General features: G+C 34.5%; 3 protein-coding genes across 4 annotated transcripts; 1 reads left to right on the forward strand and 2 right to left on the reverse strand.

Moving 5' to 3' along the window:
• Positions 1-524: 524 nt before the first annotated feature.
• Positions 525-10,313, reverse strand: LOC107174269 (uncharacterized). The gene is made up of 8 exons (XM_052444439.1): positions 10,224-10,313; positions 10,088-10,120; positions 9,916-9,972; positions 8,190-8,276; positions 7,611-7,769; positions 7,373-7,417; positions 1,019-1,195; positions 525-902 (listed from the first exon to the last, which is right to left on the reverse strand). Exons 1-8 carry the CDS (start codon positions 10,311-10,313, stop codon positions 525-527), a joined length of 1,026 nt encoding a protein of 341 aa, XP_052300399.1.
• A 705-nt stretch (positions 10,314-11,018) lies between these two features.
• Positions 11,019-16,681, reverse strand: LOC102625205 (uncharacterized). 2 transcript variants are annotated; one of them, XM_006466040.4, is made up of 10 exons: positions 16,206-16,681; positions 15,665-15,907; positions 14,836-14,997; positions 14,176-14,285; positions 13,795-13,903; positions 12,532-12,687; positions 12,300-12,415; positions 12,016-12,081; positions 11,434-11,564; positions 11,019-11,357 (listed from the first exon to the last, which is right to left on the reverse strand). In XM_006466040.4, the coding sequence occupies exons 1-9, from the start codon at positions 16,605-16,607 to the stop codon at positions 11,459-11,461; spliced, it is 1,470 nt and encodes a 489-aa protein (XP_006466103.2). In that variant the 5' UTR covers positions 16,608-16,681; the 3' UTR covers positions 11,019-11,357; positions 11,434-11,458. The 2 variants fall into 2 exon arrangements, with proteins under 2 accessions (XP_006466103.2, XP_006466102.2); XM_006466039.4 differs by having other exon boundaries at positions 12,016-12,182; positions 16,206-16,680.
• Positions 16,682-17,813: 1,132 nt separating this feature from the next.
• Positions 17,814-19,448, forward strand: LOC102624924 (40S ribosomal protein S30-like). The gene is made up of 3 exons (XM_006466038.4): positions 17,814-17,978; positions 18,084-18,221; positions 19,109-19,448. The coding sequence occupies exons 1-3, from the start codon at positions 17,975-17,977 to the stop codon at positions 19,153-19,155; spliced, it is 189 nt and encodes a 62-aa protein (XP_006466101.1). The 5' UTR covers positions 17,814-17,974; the 3' UTR covers positions 19,156-19,448.
• Positions 19,449-19,629: the final 181 nt, after the last annotated feature.

The raw sequence follows: 19,629 nt of genomic DNA on the forward strand, positions 1-19,629 counted from the left end.
ATAATTAATTAATTAATTAAGGTTGGGATGTTAATTCTTCAATTACTTAGTGTCAATCAAGACTCTCTCTCGTATTGAGGTGTATTTAATTTATGCAATCTTTCTTTCATTTTCTGTTTAAACTTCAGAAGCATGCATGTATGCTTTCTACAACTTGATAATTTTGGAGAGAATATATATTTTGACTGATTATTTAACTTCCACTATTGACTTTGAGAGAGACTAGACCAATAAGACCTTAAATAAAAATAAATAAAGTTAAAAGTGAATTTTTCTAACTTACCCTAAATTTTTTTCACGTGCTTTAACCATTTCATTTTATATATGAAGAAAGTCACATTGTTAATTATACCATTAATTTCTGAACAAAAATGTACCTATTTTTTGGTGTCTCCTTTTCAAATCATAAGGTACAACCACACAACTAGTTATTGCAAAAACGAATAATAAAAGACACTTCCGATGTTATTTAGTAATGAGAAGCTAGTAGTACAACTTTATTCAATTGATGATACATATTACTTTCATTGGCAATTTGCTGAATATCCAGGACCTCCAAAATAAAAGAAGACACCAAACTTGTTATCTTTTCCTGTACGTAAATCGTAGCAGGGGGGTCTTGTCACAAAAGGTTCAAGATTTTCAGGATCTTTGACATTGTTACCTTCATCAAAGTATCCAAGTTTTGTGAAAAAACTAGCTTTCCCGTAGGCTTCATTAGGAAAATGGCCACTTCCCATTTGAGTTGAAGTGTGATGACCATTAGGTTGGTTATTGACTATCTCTCCTCCCCAAGATATAGCATCAGAAGTGCCGGCTAAATGTGTAAAGATGGAGCTTGGCCAATACCCTACTAACTGGTCTTGCACTTGCAGCCACCAATTTCCATCATTATTATTGAACTGATCAAAGAAGAAAAACAAAATCAATGCAGTCAGTCTCTCCCTAATGGTATTGGGGTTTAATTTAATCCACAGTTAACATTCCTTTTTGCGTTGTCCTAGTAAAATTAACAGACATGAGAATGAGAATAACTGTTACTACGTGCCTTATGTATGACAATGGATATGTCACGTTGCTCCCCACCATACTTCGAAACAGGTTCTATAGACCCACCGAGGGCTATATTTTTGTTTGTTTGCACAAAACCAGGGCAATCAAGATTGTAGCAACCTGTGCTTTGGTAGCCATCACTCTAACAACCATAAGAAAACGTGTTAGCAAAAATTTAGAAGCAATTAATCTAGTCATATTCTCTCCCCCTCTCTCTCTCTCTCTATATATATATACACACACACAAACACACACACACACACACACACACACACGTAGTAATTTAAGAAAATTTTCAATTTTTAATATGGAACTGAGGAATGATCATATCTACTTACAGTCCAATATATGAACAATCTTGTTTTCTTCTCGCCATTGTTAACCTGGAATCATGAATGATTTCCTTAGTAAATATTCAGACAGTACTTGAATTTTTGGTCAATTCATATTTAGTTTTAACTATTAAAATCGTATGAAGTCTGAATTCCGCTTTCACGAGGAAATTTAATTAATAATTCCACACGTGCTATAAATATGCAATATGTATGCATGTTTCATTGGCTGAAGCTTAATTACCGTCCATCCAGCCTCTAAAGAATTCAACTTATTTCCATCGCCGGCCAAAACCCAAATTTGAGCGATGCTGAGTTCTTCGAAATTTGTTAGAGGGTTCCAAACGTTGATTGTAGCACGAGCACCATAGTAATTCCCATCAACTGCAGAAACTTGTGCATACTGATAATCATATATGTTTTTAGTATTTTTTTTCATACAAAAGGAAGATGAAATTATTAGATACAATTAAAAGATCTTAAAAGTATAATTAAGTGAAAAATCATTATAATTAAAGTTAAATTCTGACCTCATGATTAGAGGGATTATTGACATCGTTTAGCTGTGCTACTTTCTTGTGCAAAAATGCTGGGTAGCTGCGTCGACTATGATTAAAATTCTGTGTTCTTCTCAGTAGTGGGACAGTTCCTTCGGGGCATTCGCCATTCTTATGCCAACTTTGAAAGAGCATATTCGGATTGTTTTCTGCTTCATCGATTCCTCTTGATTGTGCATGGGGTTTGATCTATGAATTTAAAAGACAAAGTGTTATTTTTCGAACCATTTAATTAGAAATCTTCAATGCAAATTTTATGTACTAACCTGTACGGTGTGATTTTTCAGCAGTGGGTGATTAAAAGCAGGTTGTTTTCTTATGTCCACACAGTCAATCACATCACCATCGTCACTCTGCAAAAATATAACTCAATTTGAGCTTTGAAAATTTATAACCTTAAACAAAAATTGAAAAAAAAAATGTTAATAACCTCAATGGTTTTGACTGTTCCCTCATGCATGGGCAACTCTCTATTTTTCATGAATTGATCAACTCCTCTTCCATCAACAGATGTTATCAACATGTGAGAAAGTAGTATTAAGAAAATTTTGTAGTCTCCAAGTTTGACACTCTTATCATTCCAATCAGCCATGTTGAACTTCAAAATTTTTTACGAACTTAATTTTCTTGTGATAAAATTGGGCCATTTCGTGTTCCTATTTATTCCCAATCAGTTTTGTTTGTTCTTTTTAGACAAGTTGAGAATAATTGGAAGCGCTTAACTTACTAATTTTGTTTGGGTATCCGTTGCTGTATCATTTTATGAAAAGGAAGCCAACACTAACGAAATAATGGATCCTCACTATAATTGTCTGCGGACATATTTTCTAAACTTATTTTCATCGAATAGTACATGTAAAAAATTTCTTTTATTGGCAATTTTACTAACAATAAAATTTACGTTGGATGAACTGTATAGTTTGAATGAGTCACCTCGTTATCTAATTTACTCAGTCTTTAACAAAATCTCCAACGTGGTTTTATCATTCATGCAGCTTAATTTATCACTAATTACATGATTATGGAAGATTTTCATTTTAATTAGTTCATGAATTGTCTCTGATATTATATAGAAATTTATGAACTTAACTTTTACTCAAAATTTTGCTCATATATAGCTAAAGATTGTGCCAAGCTTATATGCTTGAAGAGACTATAAAATATTTTTTAACACCTCCATTATGCGCGGGTCAACACTTTTATCTAAATTTTATCACGTGAAAGAGGGTGTGTGACACGACCCGCCCCGACTTATATGTCGGATCTGAGGCGAATCATGCGAACTAATAGGTAAAACTTTTGACACAAATTTAATTCGTGAAAAAATATATAAAAATGGTCTATGATATAAGCACATAACAACTTATGTGTCTTAAAAAATATACATTCAAAATTTAAACAGTTTATGTCTTACTATACATACTTACACACACACACACACACACACACACACACACACACACACACATATATATATATAAGCAACATAAACGTGCTCAAAATACAAGTTATTCAGTAATGGGTCTCGTGGCCCAACCTTAATTGACTAGAACTGATTTGCACGAAATCCTGCAGAATCATGGGAGAAAAAGGAATAAATAGAAAAATAATGAGCTTGCAACTCAGTGAGTGGATATAATTTATATATAGAAAAATTAAGTAGTATACTAGGGTATGTACATAATAATATGACATAACTCCACACTGAATGTAATACATCAGCAAACATGGAATTCATATATACATACATGTCAAAACTGCACCAAACAGTACCCAGGAGAAATAACTCTCAATACTCGTCGGGATCATTATCGTACGAGTAGAGCAGAGAAAAAATCTCTCAATACGTGGCAAAATTTAACTACATCGCACGGTAAAGTAACCTAACTTTCAATATGCATGCGCAGAGCTTATGAGAAAGGGTACATATATGATGACTGGCAAACACAGCTCATGACTCAATCAAACATATAATATGCGTACATGTAATTGTAACATGATATTAAATCATAATATTGAACATTAATGATTCATAAAATACATAATAGTAATAATAATATCCACTCACATATCCTATTTCACTCCGGGATTCGTTGGGGTTCTTGTGGGTTCTTCAATTCTCGAGTTCCTCCTAAAATACAAAATTCAAAAATTAACTATTAGAACTAATATAAAAACTTATACATATCATGTAAATTGTAACATAATTGCTCAAACTTTATAAATTTATTACCTATTAGTTTATTGGATATTAATCTAATTGTCCAATTATATTTCCTGTAACTTTTCCTTTCAATTTCTCTTTTTAACTTATTTCCCTCTCTTGGGCTCCTAATTCTTTTTCCCCTTTTCTCTTCTTTTTTCCCTTTTTCCTTACTCTCGGCTTCCCTCTTTTCTTTTATTTCTTTTCTTTTCTCTTCTCCTTTTCTCTCGGTTTTTCTTCTTTTTTTCTTCTCTGTCTCACTTCGAAAGTGGATGCAAAATATATAATCGCAGTAGTGTCTTTAATATCGTAAAATTGATTCGATAAGTGTTCACTGTGAAGTAGCTTCTATTTCTAGAGCAAGGTGGCGAACACCAGAAGGGGATAGTTTAGTTCTCCTTGAAGGTGGTGTGCTCCAAAACTGAAATAGAAGTTAGTGCACCAGATGCCAACATTATTTTACATGTCATTTACAGAAGGGTTAAGAGCGACTTGATTAAGGGCAATGCAGCTTTGGAAATTGAGTATTGCTGCAGCCACAGACAGTGCTCAAGCCTGTGTACAAATCATTTACAGTACTTGGATTTTACGACTAGCTGGTGGAAGCTGGTCTATATTTAAAAGAACACACCGAGTGGCATTATACGTTTCATTGTTGTTATAGAACTTTGTGAAAAATATATGATTTGGAATATAAGAAGAATTCTATCTCTTTGCCTTTATGTTTAAATCACTTGATGTTGCAAGTCAAGAGCATCCGTTCAGCAGGATTTGTGCATTTTACTTGTGTCTTCATAAAATATTACTATTAATATTATATTTATTGTCAAAAACATAATTTTTTAATTTATGCAGTCAGAAGAGACCAAGGGATGGCTCTTAACTTTTTCAACCGCTTCCAACCCGGCCCCTAAATTCGTCTTCCAAATCGTTTGCAGTTTCAAGATTTTCCAAATCCCTTTCTTCTTCAAGGTTTTGAGTATTATGTTGTAATAGATTTTGAAGCGACGTGCGACAAAGAAAGAAATCTTCATCCACAGGGCATAATTGAATTTCCATCCGTGGTGGTGAGTGGTGTAACCGGAGATATTATAGCATGTTTTCAAACTTATGTGCGGCCAACTTTTGATCCCTTATTGACTGATTTTTGCAAAGAATTGACAGGAATTCAACAGCACCAAGTTGACAATGGCGTTACTCTCGGGGAGGCTTTATATTTTCACGACAAATGGCTTTTGCAAATGGGTTTAAGCAACACCAACTTTTCTGTGGTGGCATGGTCAGATTGGGACTGTCAGGTAATGCTGGAATCCGAATGCCGAATCAAGAAGATTCAAAAGCCTGCGTATTTCAACCGTTGGATCAACTTGAGGGTTCCAATCAGCAAGGTTTTTGCCGACATGAGGTGAAATTTGAAAGAGGCTGTTGAGCTTGTTTGGCACGGCCGTGCTCACTGGGGCCTTGATGACTCCATAAACATGGCAAGATTTCTTGCAGTCATCATGCAGAGGGGATTTAAATTCTCAATTACTAAATCTTTGACGCCGCCGCAAGCAATTACTCAGGATTCTCCGATTACGTCGAATCGTCATCATCAGTTTCTTGTGCTGCAGCGTATGTGCACTTTTCAGCATACTTCTCGTAATCCAGCAGAAGTTGAAGAATTTCGGTGTTGCTTCTGTGGAGCTAAAAGCTTCAAGAAGATAATTCGAAAGCCAGGACCAAAGTGTGGAAGCTTCTTTTTCGGATGTGGGAACTTGACGCCTAACAAGGGTGCTAGCTGCAATTATTTTCATTCGGCCACCGCTTGATTATATAATTTACTCAATTTTCAGTTTTGTTTAATGCCTATAATTAATTAATTAATTAAGGTTGGGATGTTAATTCTTCAATTACTTAGTGTCAATCAAGACTCTCTCTCGTATTGAGGTGTATTTAATTTATGCAATCTTTCTTTCATTTTCTGTTTAAACTTCAGAAGCATGCATGTATGCTTTCTACAACTTGATAATTTTGGAGAGAATATATATTTTGACTGATTATTTAACTTCCACTATTGACTTTGAGAGAGACTAGACCAATAAGACCTTAAATAAAAATAAATAAAGTTAAAAGTGAATTTTTCTAACTTACCCTAAATTTTTTTCACGTGCTTTAACCATTTCATTTTATATATGAAGAAAGTCACATTGTTAATTATACCATTAATTTCTGAACAAAAATGTACCTATTTTTTGGTGTCTCCTTTTCAAATCATAAGGTACAACCACACAACTAGTTATTGCAAAAACGAATAATAAAAGACACTTCCGATGTTATTTAGTAATGAGAAGCTAGTAGTACAACTTTATTCAATTGATGATACATATTACTTTCATTGGCAATTTGCTGAATATCCAGGACCTCCAAAATAAAAGAAGACACCAAACTTGTTATCTTTTCCTGTACGTAAATCGTAGCAGGGGGGTCTTGTCACAAAAGGTTCAAGATTTTCAGGATCTTTGACATTGTTACCTTCATCAAAGTATCCAAGTTTTGTGAAAAAACTAGCTTTCCCGTAGGCTTCATTAGGAAAATGGCCACTTCCCATTTGAGTTGAAGTGTGATGACCATTAGGTTGGTTATTGACTATCTCTCCTCCCCAAGATATAGCATCAGAAGTGCCGGCTAAATGTGTAAAGATGGAGCTTGGCCAATACCCTACTAACTGGTCTTGCACTTGCAGCCACCAATTTCCATCATTATTATTGAACTGATCAAAGAAGAAAAACAAAATCAATGCAGTCAGTCTCTCCCTAATGGTATTGGGGTTTAATTTAATCCACAGTTAACATTCCTTTTTGCGTTGTCCTAGTAAAATTAACAGACATGAGAATGAGAATAACTGTTACTACGTGCCTTATGTATGACAATGGATATGTCACGTTGCTCCCCACCATACTTCGAAACAGGTTCTATAGACCCACCGAGGGCTATATTTTTGTTTGTTTGCACAAAACCAGGGCAATCAAGATTGTAGCAACCTGTGCTTTGGTAGCCATCACTCTAACAACCATAAGAAAACGTGTTAGCAAAAATTTATAAGCAATTAATCTAGTCATATTCTCTCCCCCCCTCTCTCTCTCTCTCTATATACACACACACACACACACACACACGCGCGCGTAGTAATTTAAGAAAATTTTCAATTTTTAATATGGAACTGAGGAATGATCATATCTACTTACAGTCCAATATATGAACAATCTTGTTTTCTTCTCGCCATTGTTAACCTGGAATCATGAATGATTTCCTTAGTAAACATTCAGACACTACTTGAATTTTTGGTCAATTCATATTTAGTTTTAACTATTAAAATCGTATGAAGTTTGAACTCCGCTTTCACTAGGAAATTTAATTAATAATTCCACACGTGCTATAAATATGCAATCTGTATACATGTTTCATTGGCTGAAGCTTAATTACCGTCCATCCAGCCTCTAAAGAATTCAACTCATTTCCATCGCCGGCCAAAACCCAAATTTGAGCGATGCTGAGTTCTCCGAAATTTGTTAGAGGGTTCCAAACGTTGATTGTAGCACGAGCACCATAGTAATTCCCATCAACTGCAGAAACTTGTGCATACTGATAATCATATATGTTTTTAGTATTTTTTTTCATACAAAAGGAAGATGAAATTATTAGAAACAATTAAAAGATCTTAAAAGTATAATTAAGTGAAAAATCATTATAATTAAAGTTAAATTTTGACCTCATGATTAGAGGGATTATTGACATCGTTTAGTTGTGCTACTTTCTTGTGCAAAAATGCTGGGTAGCTGCGTCGACTATGATTAAAATTCTGTGTTCTTCTCAGTAGTGGGACAGTTCCTTCGGGGCATTCGCCATTCTTATGCCAACTTTGAAAGAGCATATTCGGATTGTTTTCTGCTTCATCGATTCCTCTTGATTGTGCATGGGGTTTTATCTATGAATTTAAAAGACAAACTTTTATTTTTCGAACCATTTAATTAGAAATCTTTAATGCAAATTTTATGTACTAACCTGTACGGTGTGATTTTTCAGCAGTGGGTGATTAAAAGCAGGTTGTTTTCTTATGTCCACACAGTCAATCACATCACCATCTTCACTCTGCAAAAATATAACTCAATTTGAGCTTTGAAAATTTATAACCTTAAACAAAAATTGAAAAAAAAAAGAATGTTAATAACCTCAATGGTTTTGACTGTTCCCTCGTGCATGGGCAACTCTCTTTTTTTCATGAATTGATCAACTCCTCTTCCATCAACAAATGTTATCAACGTGTGAGAAAGCAGTATTAAGAAAAATTTGTAGTCTCCAAGTTTGATACTCTTATCATTCCAATCAGCCATGTTGAACTTCAATTTTTTTTGCGAACTTAATTTTCTTGTGATAAAATTGGGCCATTGGGCGTTACTATTTATTCACCAATCGGTTTTGTTTGTTCTTTATAGATAAGTTAAGAATAATTGGAAGTGCTTAACTTACTAATTATGCTTGGATGTCCGTCGCTGTATCATTTTATAAAAAGGAAACCAACACTAACAAAATAATGGATCCTCACTGTAAATGTATGTAGACATTCTAAACTTATTTTCATCCAATGGCTCGTGTAAAAATTTTCTTTTATTGGTAATTTTACTAACAATAAAATTTACGTTGGATGAACTGTATAGTTTGAATGCGTCACCTTGTTATCTAATTTGCTCGGCCTTTAACAAAATCTCCAATGTGGTTTCATCATTCATCCATCTTAATTTATCACTAATGACATGGTTATGGAAGGTTTCTATTTTAATTAACTCATGAATTGGCTCTAGTATTATATAGAAATTTATGAACTCAACTTTTACTCAAAAGTTTGCTCATATATAGCTAAAGATTGTGCCAAGCTTAAATAATTGAAGAGACTATAAAAATGTTTCTTTTACACCTCCATTAAGTGTAGGTCGACAATTTTACCTAAATTTTATCACGTGAAAGAGGGTGTGTTTGCCTCACTTGAGCATTAGTCATTTAGTTGACTTTGATACTCTATATATAGTAATGCTCATCATTACTTGGTTTTAATGCTACCCCATGAGTTTAAAACTTGTATTAAAATATAGATCGTCATTACTAGAATCCAAGTAAGAGACAATTATGAACCCCCCCCCCCCCCCCCCCCCCCCCCCCCCGCCCGGCCGGGGCGGGGCGCGGGGGCGGCGAGAAAACGATTGTGAACTTGGACATATGGAGCTTAGAGCATTTAGTGCGTAATCACAAGATATTATTGGGTGGAAGATGCCTAGTGAGATCAATTTAGCAGCGTGCAAGAATCTCAAATCCTTCTACCATTCTCTATGGCTTTCAATTCCATAATTATGTATGAGTGGCTCTGCAACCAAATTTATCAATTTCAGTTCCTTGATCATTTAAGTTGATGGTCTTTTGGAGACTTGACGAGCATTAATATTTCGAGTCCTAGTCTTAAGAGATTGCAAATCTCTAATTCTGTAAGATTGGTTGAAGTGAAGATGGAGACCCCTAAATTAAGCTTATACAGAAATCAATAAGGTGATGTAGTATCCTTTTCTTTTGATGCTTCGACTTTTTTGGAAACTGATCATGTTTTCTCTCCAACACTCAAATTGGTACGTTATAAGCGTTAAACTTCTTGCAAAGTCCCATCAGTTTTCCGAAGTGTTGAGCCTGCGATGTGCCTCTGGAGAGGTATAGTAGTACTACTTCCCAGGATCCTCCATCAAACCATCCCCGGCTCAAAATACAGCCGACCAAGGTCATCAACGACATCCCCCGGCTTTCCCTTACCAACAACATGCATTAAACCATTTGAAACAGCCTTTACTTTATCATGGCAGACCAGGTGTCATATGACTGATGGAAAATTATCAAGAATCATGCATTGTGAATTAACTTACCTGTTCAATTCTACCTTTTCGCAAGATGAGTTCCTGTTAGATATACAAGCATATAAGAAAGAGTAATTTGATGCAAATGACAAACAGTCAACAGTAAGGGGCCTAGAATTATAACAGTGTACGGTAAAATTTTTACCACAGCACCAACGACCAATACATACAAGTCTGCAGGTGCTGCATTCTGCAAAATTACATCTCCTTTGGGAGGAAAATATTCCACCTCCATTCTGTCACCTTCAAAATCCAAGAAAACCAAATATGAAGGCACAATTGGAAAAGCAGGTCATTTACCACTCCACGGAAGAAGTAACTTGATCAACCAGTTGAAAAAAATAGGAAGTATGAAATGCTTAATTTATTCTTTGCCTTAGGAAGTGACTCAATGGTCTCTTGTTGCCGCAGTTCTTCTAAATCAGTTACGTGCCTCAAACACAAATGAGCGAGTTTCTGATCTTGCAACTGTACTGAGAGTTGGTTCTTTATTATAAAACTTGTGTAGTGTCCCTCTAAAATAAACCCGAATTAAAGATCAATACTCAAACTAGAACCAGAAGCACAACAGTTACAAAAATACGGTCACGTAATTAAGGATAGATTCTCAACTTCACAAGTATTTCCTTGTGCGAGTGGTGCCATGAGCAGCAAGATTGTTCATACTTCCAAATTCATAAAAAGTACACCAATTTCAGAACTGATAACACAGAGAAATCAACATGAAATAGCTGGAAAATAATGGATAATTGGATATTTTAGCACCGCATCAGACTTGACTTCTGCCTTTACTCCAACGTAGCATAATGCTACTGCATTTAAAATTCCTTCCCTTAATGAATGCCCACAAGAAGAAGAAACGTAAAAATTATTGCTTAGCTCAAATTTAGATGCCAGTATCCAAATTAGCGGCTTATTTAATTTCCTTGCATATTCGGCATCATAGAATGATTTATTTGCTAATTAGACCGAATCAATCGAATTTCCAATTTTCAAATACTGTGTTCTCTGCATGAATGAAGCTACAATTCAAAGAAATATAATCATGTAGCTGGAAATCACCCATCCAGAAGTACAAATTAAAGATTACTGTCAGTTGGACCACGAATAGCTTGGGTCCCCTGCCAACCTAGTAGGAGTGCAGCAGCTAGCTTGGAATTGCAGCTTAAGGTCAAGAAAGTTCAAGTAGGCATACACATTCGATATGAGGAGTGTGAGGGAACATATCTACTGGTTGTAAACTTTTTAGTTTATAACATCCCTTTATGTTTTGATCTCCCTGCACGAGAAATTTCAAGAGTTAAGACCACAGCAAGTTAAAGAAAAAGTAGATTTAGTATAACCACTATACCCACCACACCATGACAAAGGTAATCAAGGTCACGTGCACACGTGGCCGGATTGCACGATACATAAACAATGCGTGGTGCCTTCAGCTTTAGTAGGAACTTGATCAATTTCATATGCATACCAGGGCGGTTTGGATCTGCAGAATTTGCCATATTAAAAAAATAAATTAAAAAAAACCCTTACTTCCAGATAATTTTTTATGCAACTATTGAATGGTGAAAGCGAATTCTTATCAGTTCACTTACTTTTAAAATAATAAATCACAATTCCCTGGCTTACTGTAATACAGTCTTGTACTATTGTGATTCAATTAGAATTTGCTCATCAGTCATCAACCACAAACCAAATCATGCCTCAAGTCAATTGCTGCCAATTCAGGTCTGAAAACCTAAAATTTGAAATTATCTTCCTCGTATATCTAAATGTCATCCCAGCCCTCCCCCCACCCCGACTCCACCAAGAACTCAAGCAATTGTCAACTATCCAGTCTATCATTAGAACAGCTTAAAATGCGCTGTAGCATGACAATTAACTTTTCTAGACGAAACGATGAATTCAGTGAAGAAGAAACCTAGCAAGAAGAATACCTGAAATGACAATGTCTGGTTTTGGAAAAGCATTGCCAAAATCTCCACCAATTTTGTTGAGATCCCCTTGAACAAAAGTAGCATTAGAAATATTGTTCAACTTTGCATTTCTACAAGCATCTGATATAGCTTGAGGAACTACTTCATATCCATAAACATGTTTAACCCTGACAGTATGGAATGCAAAGGGAAACTATGATATTAGGTCATATATGGTTAAAAACCAAGTAAACAGAAAATTGATGATACTCAACAATTAAATCTAATGAAGCAAGGAGATATACCATCTTGCAAGTGTTAAACCAATGGTACCGGTTCCACAAAATAGGTCAAGCACAATCTCGGAGCCATCATCTCTGAGACCAGCACAATCTTCAATGAGTTTATAAAGAACCTCTGCCTAAAACAGTGTAGATCTTTGCATTTACTGTTATGGGAACTACCCATGAAGCCAAATGAAAAGCTGAAGCAAGAGATCAAGGAACAAAGAACGGGAGCAAGTATCTGCTGGCATACCTGGTGAGTATTTGTCTGGAAGAAAGAGTTGGCCGAAATTTGAAACGTAAGCCCTCTTAATGTCTCGGTGATGTTAGATTTCCCATACAGAGTGTACTCCTCCTCCCCGACAGATGTGTTACCGACAGAAGTATTTACATTATTCATAATGCTCACCTATCATTCATCAGAAATCTATGTTACTATAACTATGTAATGCAAAAATAAACCAGTAATATACAGTCTTTACAGACTGAGATAAGAGGCTGTCAGGAGGAAGCCAAAGGATTTTTCACTTACACATCTATGTTAAAGAGGCTCAAATCAGGGGTGAAAGCTGAAAACTTTGCTTACAGGGGCCGAAGTGAATAATATATATATAGTTTAGAGATTATTTTTTAATTCCTATTATAATTTAGGGGATATCATGTATATTTAAAAAAAAAATTGAAATTTTACAGAGACTATGGCCCACTCTAGTCTCCACGAAGATCCGCCCCTGGCTCAAATTGATATGAGACAATCTATATGGATAATTTATAGAACATTTAGACTCATATGAAGTTTAAGAGAGTCACCATATATTAATGGCTTTGGGTTTGCCAGATATCTAACTGCAGGAAGTAGGTTCTAGAAAAATTAGAGTTGGGTTTTACATAGAAAAGATAGATAAGAACACGTATGCACACCTAAAAGATATGCATCTTTAGTCAGGACAGAGAGAAATTTTCATTGCAGATAAGGAGTATACAGAGCTAGGAAAGTACAAGACCTTTTCATTTGCACGATGTCCACAGTGGCAGATAAGACAGAAGTGAGAAAGGATTGTACAGTGCAATTGATTCAAGTTTTAAATTCTCATAACGGGTCAGACCAATCAAATGGAATCAACATAAGAACCAAAAGTAGGTTAAATGATACAAAGAGATTATTTGATAATTGCAACCCTGAAGACAGAATATATGAGCCGACAAAAAGATCCCTCTTCATATATACAGTAACATTTCATGTTATCCTAAAGCAGTTAAAAAAATTTGCTATCAAATGCACTCTATGATCCTTTCCCACTTCTGGCTAAAGAATTTGCTATCGCATGCACTGTATGATCCTTTCCCACTTCTGGCTAATCTGCCATATAGGATAGTGTGCAAATAAAAGCATTTGACAATAGCCACTCAACAATTTGACTAACTGTATCAAGTAAAACCACAAAATCTATATTGACATAAATGAAAATCTATATTGTCATAAATGATAATAGGAATTTCCATACAGACCACTAACCACTTCAGGCACAGATGAAATTTTCTCAACCAGTGGCTTCAGCAGCTCTGGCTTGTAAGATGAGGTTACAAAATTGACCATGAGTTCGGGTAGCCCAGTCTTCACATCACTGGAGCACAAATCATAAAACTATTAAATCACAGGAAAAGTTAGTTTACTGAATTCAATTTTTCCTCAACCCCAGTCTAGCCCCAATGTTCAAACATTATGGCATTGCATTATAGGAGAATGTCCACAAAATGTAAAATATAAGTAATATCACTGAGCAGTAGTGACTTCCTTATCAAAGAGTGAACATAAAAAGTTAAGAACAAAAGCAATCTTGTATGTTGATTATGAAGCCATCAATGATGATATGATTTATGGTAGAACTCAAAGTACCTTCCAGTTCTTAGCATTAGATGCTTGAGAAATCCAGAATGTGAGTGAACATCATAAGGAGATAGGCCTAATTGTGGGTCTCTCCAGTAATCTTGGACAGCCGCAAGAACCTATGTATTAAATGGAATACAAAGAGGCACAAATAAATTTCTCTTACACAAATCCATACATACTGCCAATAATAATCAACAACAAATAATGGCAAAAAGTTAGTTAAAGCTGCATTTCCAGTGTGTATGAACCCTTTTTTTCTCTTTTCTTTTCCCAATTCTGTTTCCAATAAATATCCACATCATTATGTGCCCAGTAACTCTACAATTCTGTGTGCTATAATTGAAGAGTTTTAGCATATAAAGCACAGGCAACTAGAGAACATGGAGTCACATTTTACACCTGGTTGTATCAAACTGAGATATAACACTACAATAAAATGGAAAAAATATCAATAGATTCATAAAGTGGCACTTGTTACAATGAGCATTGGGTGCTATACAACATTTAATATGTATAAATAAGGGATCGACAGTAAGTAAAATTAACAATGGAAGTCAACTGAAATAGGAAATGAATATTAATTTCTTTTTGCTAAGAAGTAATATCCAGTGTTCGCACATGAGAATATACAGAAATACTATCATAAAAATTAAAAACAAAGCTTACCAGATTGGCAGGCTCACTTTGCAACAAGCACTTGTCAATATTAAGAACCTTATCAAAAAATCCAGGAGCATGTAATCCCAGAGCATAATTCTCTATATGATCTCCTCTTTTAGGTAATGATTCTTTAGGAAACCATCTTTTAAGACCAAATGAGAATTCCATCTACAGAAACATGAATGTAGCTACTGAGAATTTCTGCTTTCATAATTGATTCAACTAATTTGTTTACATACATTTTTTCAGTAGAAAAAGAAAAATAGAAGTGATACCGTTTCAAAAGGTGAATCGTACGATCAATTAAACAATAATAAAAATATAAAAATACATCATGAAGCCATGCGCTCATTATAACATACCAGTGAATTGATCACTGAAACTGAAAAGGAGGCATGCATCTATCAGCTTATTTCTACTTTTTCTGTAGGTCAGATGCATCTTAACTATCTTTATTTTGTATCATGCACTGAATTTACATTAGAAGTAACAGTGGTAATGGCAGCATGTGAACACTTCAGCAGAAGCAGCATGAACAAATTTCTACATTCATCTGCAATTTGTATTTACATTTACTTTTTTAAAGCTTACATAATATTGTTACCCATTCACTGAAAAATTTCTATATTTATTTATTACATTATCTTGCATCTAGGTTATTTCCATGCAGGAAAAGATAGTCGATTGTTATCTCAGTAAAAGAGGCAAAAGCACTGTATTTAAAAGTTGATATACTGAATACCTTGAAGCTGAAGAAAACAAACAAAGAGGGATTGAAACCACTACAGTTATCACACTTGAGCAAGTCTGGCAAAGCTTTATTTTGCACACTAACCTTATTCCTATAATGAAATTGAATATCACAGGGAACAATGGGCTTCATGATGCCAGCAAATTCTGGATCTTTATCAGAAAATTTTCCAACATGTACCACCAGATCACGGACTTGTCCTTCCTTAGCTCTGAGTTGAGCCTCATAGGACAGGTTTTGTGTCTTACAACCTCCGCAATATGAGGCATACTCACAAGGAGCATCCACAGAATCCCAATGGGGAGATAATGTCTTCAACTTGGTCACCTGCAATTGCAACAAAATGAGTAAAAAGCAAAAAAATATTTTGAAAATTAATTAATTCTCTTTCTCATATATATATTTTTTTTCACCGAAATTTTAAAAAATCAAACAACCCCACAAACGATGCGACAGTTATACCAACCATGTGCACAAACTGAGCTCAAAATCATTTCAGTTCATCAAATAAACCTCAATGTAAGACAAATTTCACCACAGACAAAACAAAACCGAATACAATAATCAAAATTCAAACTACAAAAAACAACAAAGGTCGAGCTATAAAAGCAATAAATCGACTAACCTCAGCATAACTGCCTTTCTTGCGAGTGACTCGACCAATGAACTTCTCACCAGGGAGTACACGGTCACACAATACAACGAAGCCAGTGTCTGCCACCTTGCACACTCCTTTCCCTTTATATGCCAAACTCTCACAGACCAACTCCAGTTCTTGGCCTCTCTTGGGAAAATACGAACTGGCCCTGTTACTGTCAGATTTTTTATCATCATTACTACTGTTACAGTATATTTTTTGTTGGGTTTGTTGTTTTTGTTGCTGCTGTTGGTTTTCTTGTGGGTTTTGAGCGAAAGAGAGAGATGCAAGTGCGCTGCTAGAACTGGAGCGGAATTTTGGAAGCCACGATGGGCTTGAAATAGTCGTTGTTGTTGCTGTCAAATGTCTCAAACTGTGGCTTCGCATCATGTGTTCGCGTTCGTGTTTGCGTTTTGGTTATAGTGGGAGATGAAACAAAAAGGAATGGCCATAGACGATTAGAGTTATGACTGCATTTGGGATAGAGGGCAACTTGGGTGTTAAGCAGTTCTATGGAGGCTAATTCAGTAATTGAAAGAAGAGCATCAAATGGGCCAGCCCAATACTAAATGGCTGTCTTGTATTACTTACTTACTTGGGTCCGTGCTATATAAGGGTTTGTTTGGCGCCAGCATTGCATGGTATAAGATTACTTTAATAAATAAGTTTTTTTAAATTATGTTATAAAAAGAATAAAATGAAATTGTCAAATAGATAGAGGATATTTTAGATATTTTAATATTAAAAAAAAATTTCAACCTTTACTCCTAAAGTCCAAAATTTAAGATTTTGTTAATAGAGGCAAAATAGATTAATACTCTGTTTGGTACAGTTTTCAATAAAACTTATTTAAATAGAACTTTTATAAGTAAAGTTTTTACCCTAAAAAATTTTAGTTATTTGGTTGTCAAGAGCTTTTATTAAAATTATTAAATTACTTTAATAGATAAACTTTTTAAAGTTATGTTATAAAAAGAATAAAATGAGATTGTCAAATAAGTAGATGATATTTTAAATATTTTAATATTAAAAAAAATTCAACCTCTACTTACAAAAACTCAAAATTTAAGGTTTTATTAGTAGAGGTAAAATAAGTTAAATAACCTTTAAAAGCTCTACTTAAACTTAAAAAAAAAACAACAACAATAATAAAAAATTTGATAAGAGTTTATGTGATTAAATAAATACTTATAATCATTAGATAAGACATACCAAATAGGTACTAAATGGGCTTTAAAAGCTATACTAAAAAAACCACCAAGTAACAACAAAAATTTTGATAAAAATTTATAGGATTAAATAAATAAATACTTATAATTATTAAATAAGTCATACCAAATAGATACTAAAATAAAAATTGTGATGAATTCTAGTTTGGGTTTCCTATTGAATATGAGAGTATATCCTTTGATTTTTTATCCTCAACGAGTTCATGTTGGAATTTGATTGAATATTTACACTATGTACTTTTTTTTGCTGTATTTCATACAATTGCTGTATTTTATCTTATATGACATTGAATAAAAAGAAATCATATGAAAACAAATAAAAATAAAAATATATCAAGACAAAAAAACATCGAACGGACCTCATTTAAATCTCTCTTAGCCAATCTAAACCGTCGGATCTGCACACACATAAGTATAAATTAGATTCCGCTTCTCAAAAACCCTAACAAAGAACCAAAAAAGAAAAAAACCCGCAACCTGTCGCTGACGTTAACTCAGACGAAGAAGATCTGATTAAAGCAATCAATCATGGGTAATTTTCAATTTCGGACAATATGTTACCGAAATAGATTTCCAAATAATATTGTTATTTGGTCTATGATTCTGAATTTCTAAAATGGCCATGATATGTGTGCAGGTAAAGTACACGGATCGCTGGCACGTGCCGGAAAGGTGAGAGGGCAGACGCCGAAGGTCGCCAAGCAAGACAAGAAGAAGAGGCCCCGTGGACGCGCCTACAAGCGCATGCAGTACAATCGCCGCTTCGTCACTGCCGGTCAGTTGATCATTTCTCACCGTTTCTCTGGATTATTGAATATTTGGGTTTGCTTTTGTATTGTTTTTTCTGTTTGATTTTATTTTTATTACATGAATGATAAAATAAAATGCACTGGAAAATTATAATGGCCTAGTTTTAAGTTTTTGCAAAAGAAGCAATGCTTTGTAATGAAAAATGCCAATTGTATTTGTGTTTTATGCAAAGAAATATATTTTTGCTGCCTGATGATCTTATTTCAATGACCATTGAAATTTTTTTTTTTTAATTTTGCGTGTTGATCATGTGTCTATGGTTTATGTGTCTAATGGCCCAGTTTATGTGTTTTATTTTTATTTTTTTTTTCATGGACGGTAACTTAAGCAAACTGTAATTTAGGGAGATCCATTGTTTAATTGTATCTTTTGATATTGTCACTGGAATTTTGTAGCTTTATTGTCGTTAGCAATGGTTATAATATGTTGAATGATCTTAATGGGCTACTGTTGCTTTGGATACCCATCAGATCTTTGTGACCTATAAAAATGAAGTTAGTAGACTCTAGTCCACGTGTAGTTGGAAGAAATGAGAGAAGAGGAGAGGAGAGGAATGGAAAGGAGAGAGGCAGAGAAAAAATGAGTAAAAAAGATGGTCAATGTCTCCTTTGTGTATTTGTGTTGGGATATGCTTTGTTTTTATCTTGTACTTATTCATTCTCTGAAGTTTTAATGAGCATGTATAGGTAAAATTATGAGTAGAATTGTCTGACGAATGATTGCCGCACAGTGATATGTGTATATTGATCCCAGTAATAATGATTTTGACTAGAATGCCTGGATTGTGTTCTCTTGAGTTTGTTGGTGGCTTACTTGAATGATTTGACTCTTTATTTTGTTTGCACTTTCCAGTTGTTGGTTTTGGAAAGAAGCGTGGACCCAACTCTTCACAGAAGTAAACTCGAACTCAAGACAAGTTTTTGAATAAACTGTGGAGTCTCATGTGAAAAATGGATATTATTCTATTTAAATCAACTTCGCTGGCCTTAGTATTTCTTAGTAGTTTTTTTTTTTAAATTGTTAATTCAAGTTCTTTTTAGTTGAAGCAAATTTTGATCAGTTTAGGATTGAATTTAAGTTCTAGCTTATGCTGGTTTTCTCAGTCATTGTCATGGAAGAGGACATGAAGTATGTATTGATCGTTGACTGATTTTTAGCTGGGAAAATCAATTAGACTCTGGCTATTCAATTACTGCTGTGTCTCAATGTTTGTTGACATTTATTTCTTTTTCTTTTTTTTAAGGTACAATTATTACCTGTGTTTTCTATTTCTTATTTTTGATTTATGTGTGAATACCAATGCAAATTCTCGGTAGTGAGAGAAGCAGAAACTAATGCAAATTCCTCTTATATAGAGTCTTTTCACATAAGGA

Source organism: Citrus sinensis, chromosome 7, assembly GCF_022201045.2.
Source record: "Citrus sinensis cultivar Valencia sweet orange chromosome 7, DVS_A1.0, whole genome shotgun sequence".
NCBI lineage: Eukaryota > Viridiplantae > Streptophyta > Magnoliopsida > Sapindales > Rutaceae > Citrus > Citrus sinensis.

Coding starts and splice junctions, on each gene's coding strand:
- LOC107174269 (XM_052444439.1), bottom strand. CDS start 10,313: ATGGAGGTGGAATATTTTCCTCCCAAAGGAGATGTAATTTTGCAGAAT. Junction 9,973..10,087: donor GAAAAGGTAGAATTGAACAG/GTAAGTTAATTC, acceptor GTTGTTGGTAAG/GGAAAGCCGGGGGATGTCGT. Junction 903..1,018: donor ACAGTTATTCTCATTCTCAT/GTCTGTTAATTT, acceptor TTCTTTGATCAG/TTCAATAATAATGATGGAAA.
- LOC102625205 (XM_006466039.4), bottom strand. CDS start 16,607: ATGATGCGAAGCCACAGTTTGAGACATTTGACAGCAACAACAACGACT. Junction 14,286..14,835: donor AAAGTGAGCCTGCCAATCTG/GTAAGCTTTGTT, acceptor TTTAATACATAG/GTTCTTGCGGCTGTCCAAGA. Junction 12,688..13,794: donor TTTCATCTGTGCCTGAAGTG/GTTAGTGGTCTG, acceptor GATGAATGATAG/GTGAGCATTATGAATAATGT.
- LOC102624924 (XM_006466038.4), top strand. Junction 18,222..19,108: donor TCGCCGCTTCGTCACTGCCG/GTCAGTTGATCA, acceptor TGCACTTTCCAG/TTGTTGGTTTTGGAAAGAAG.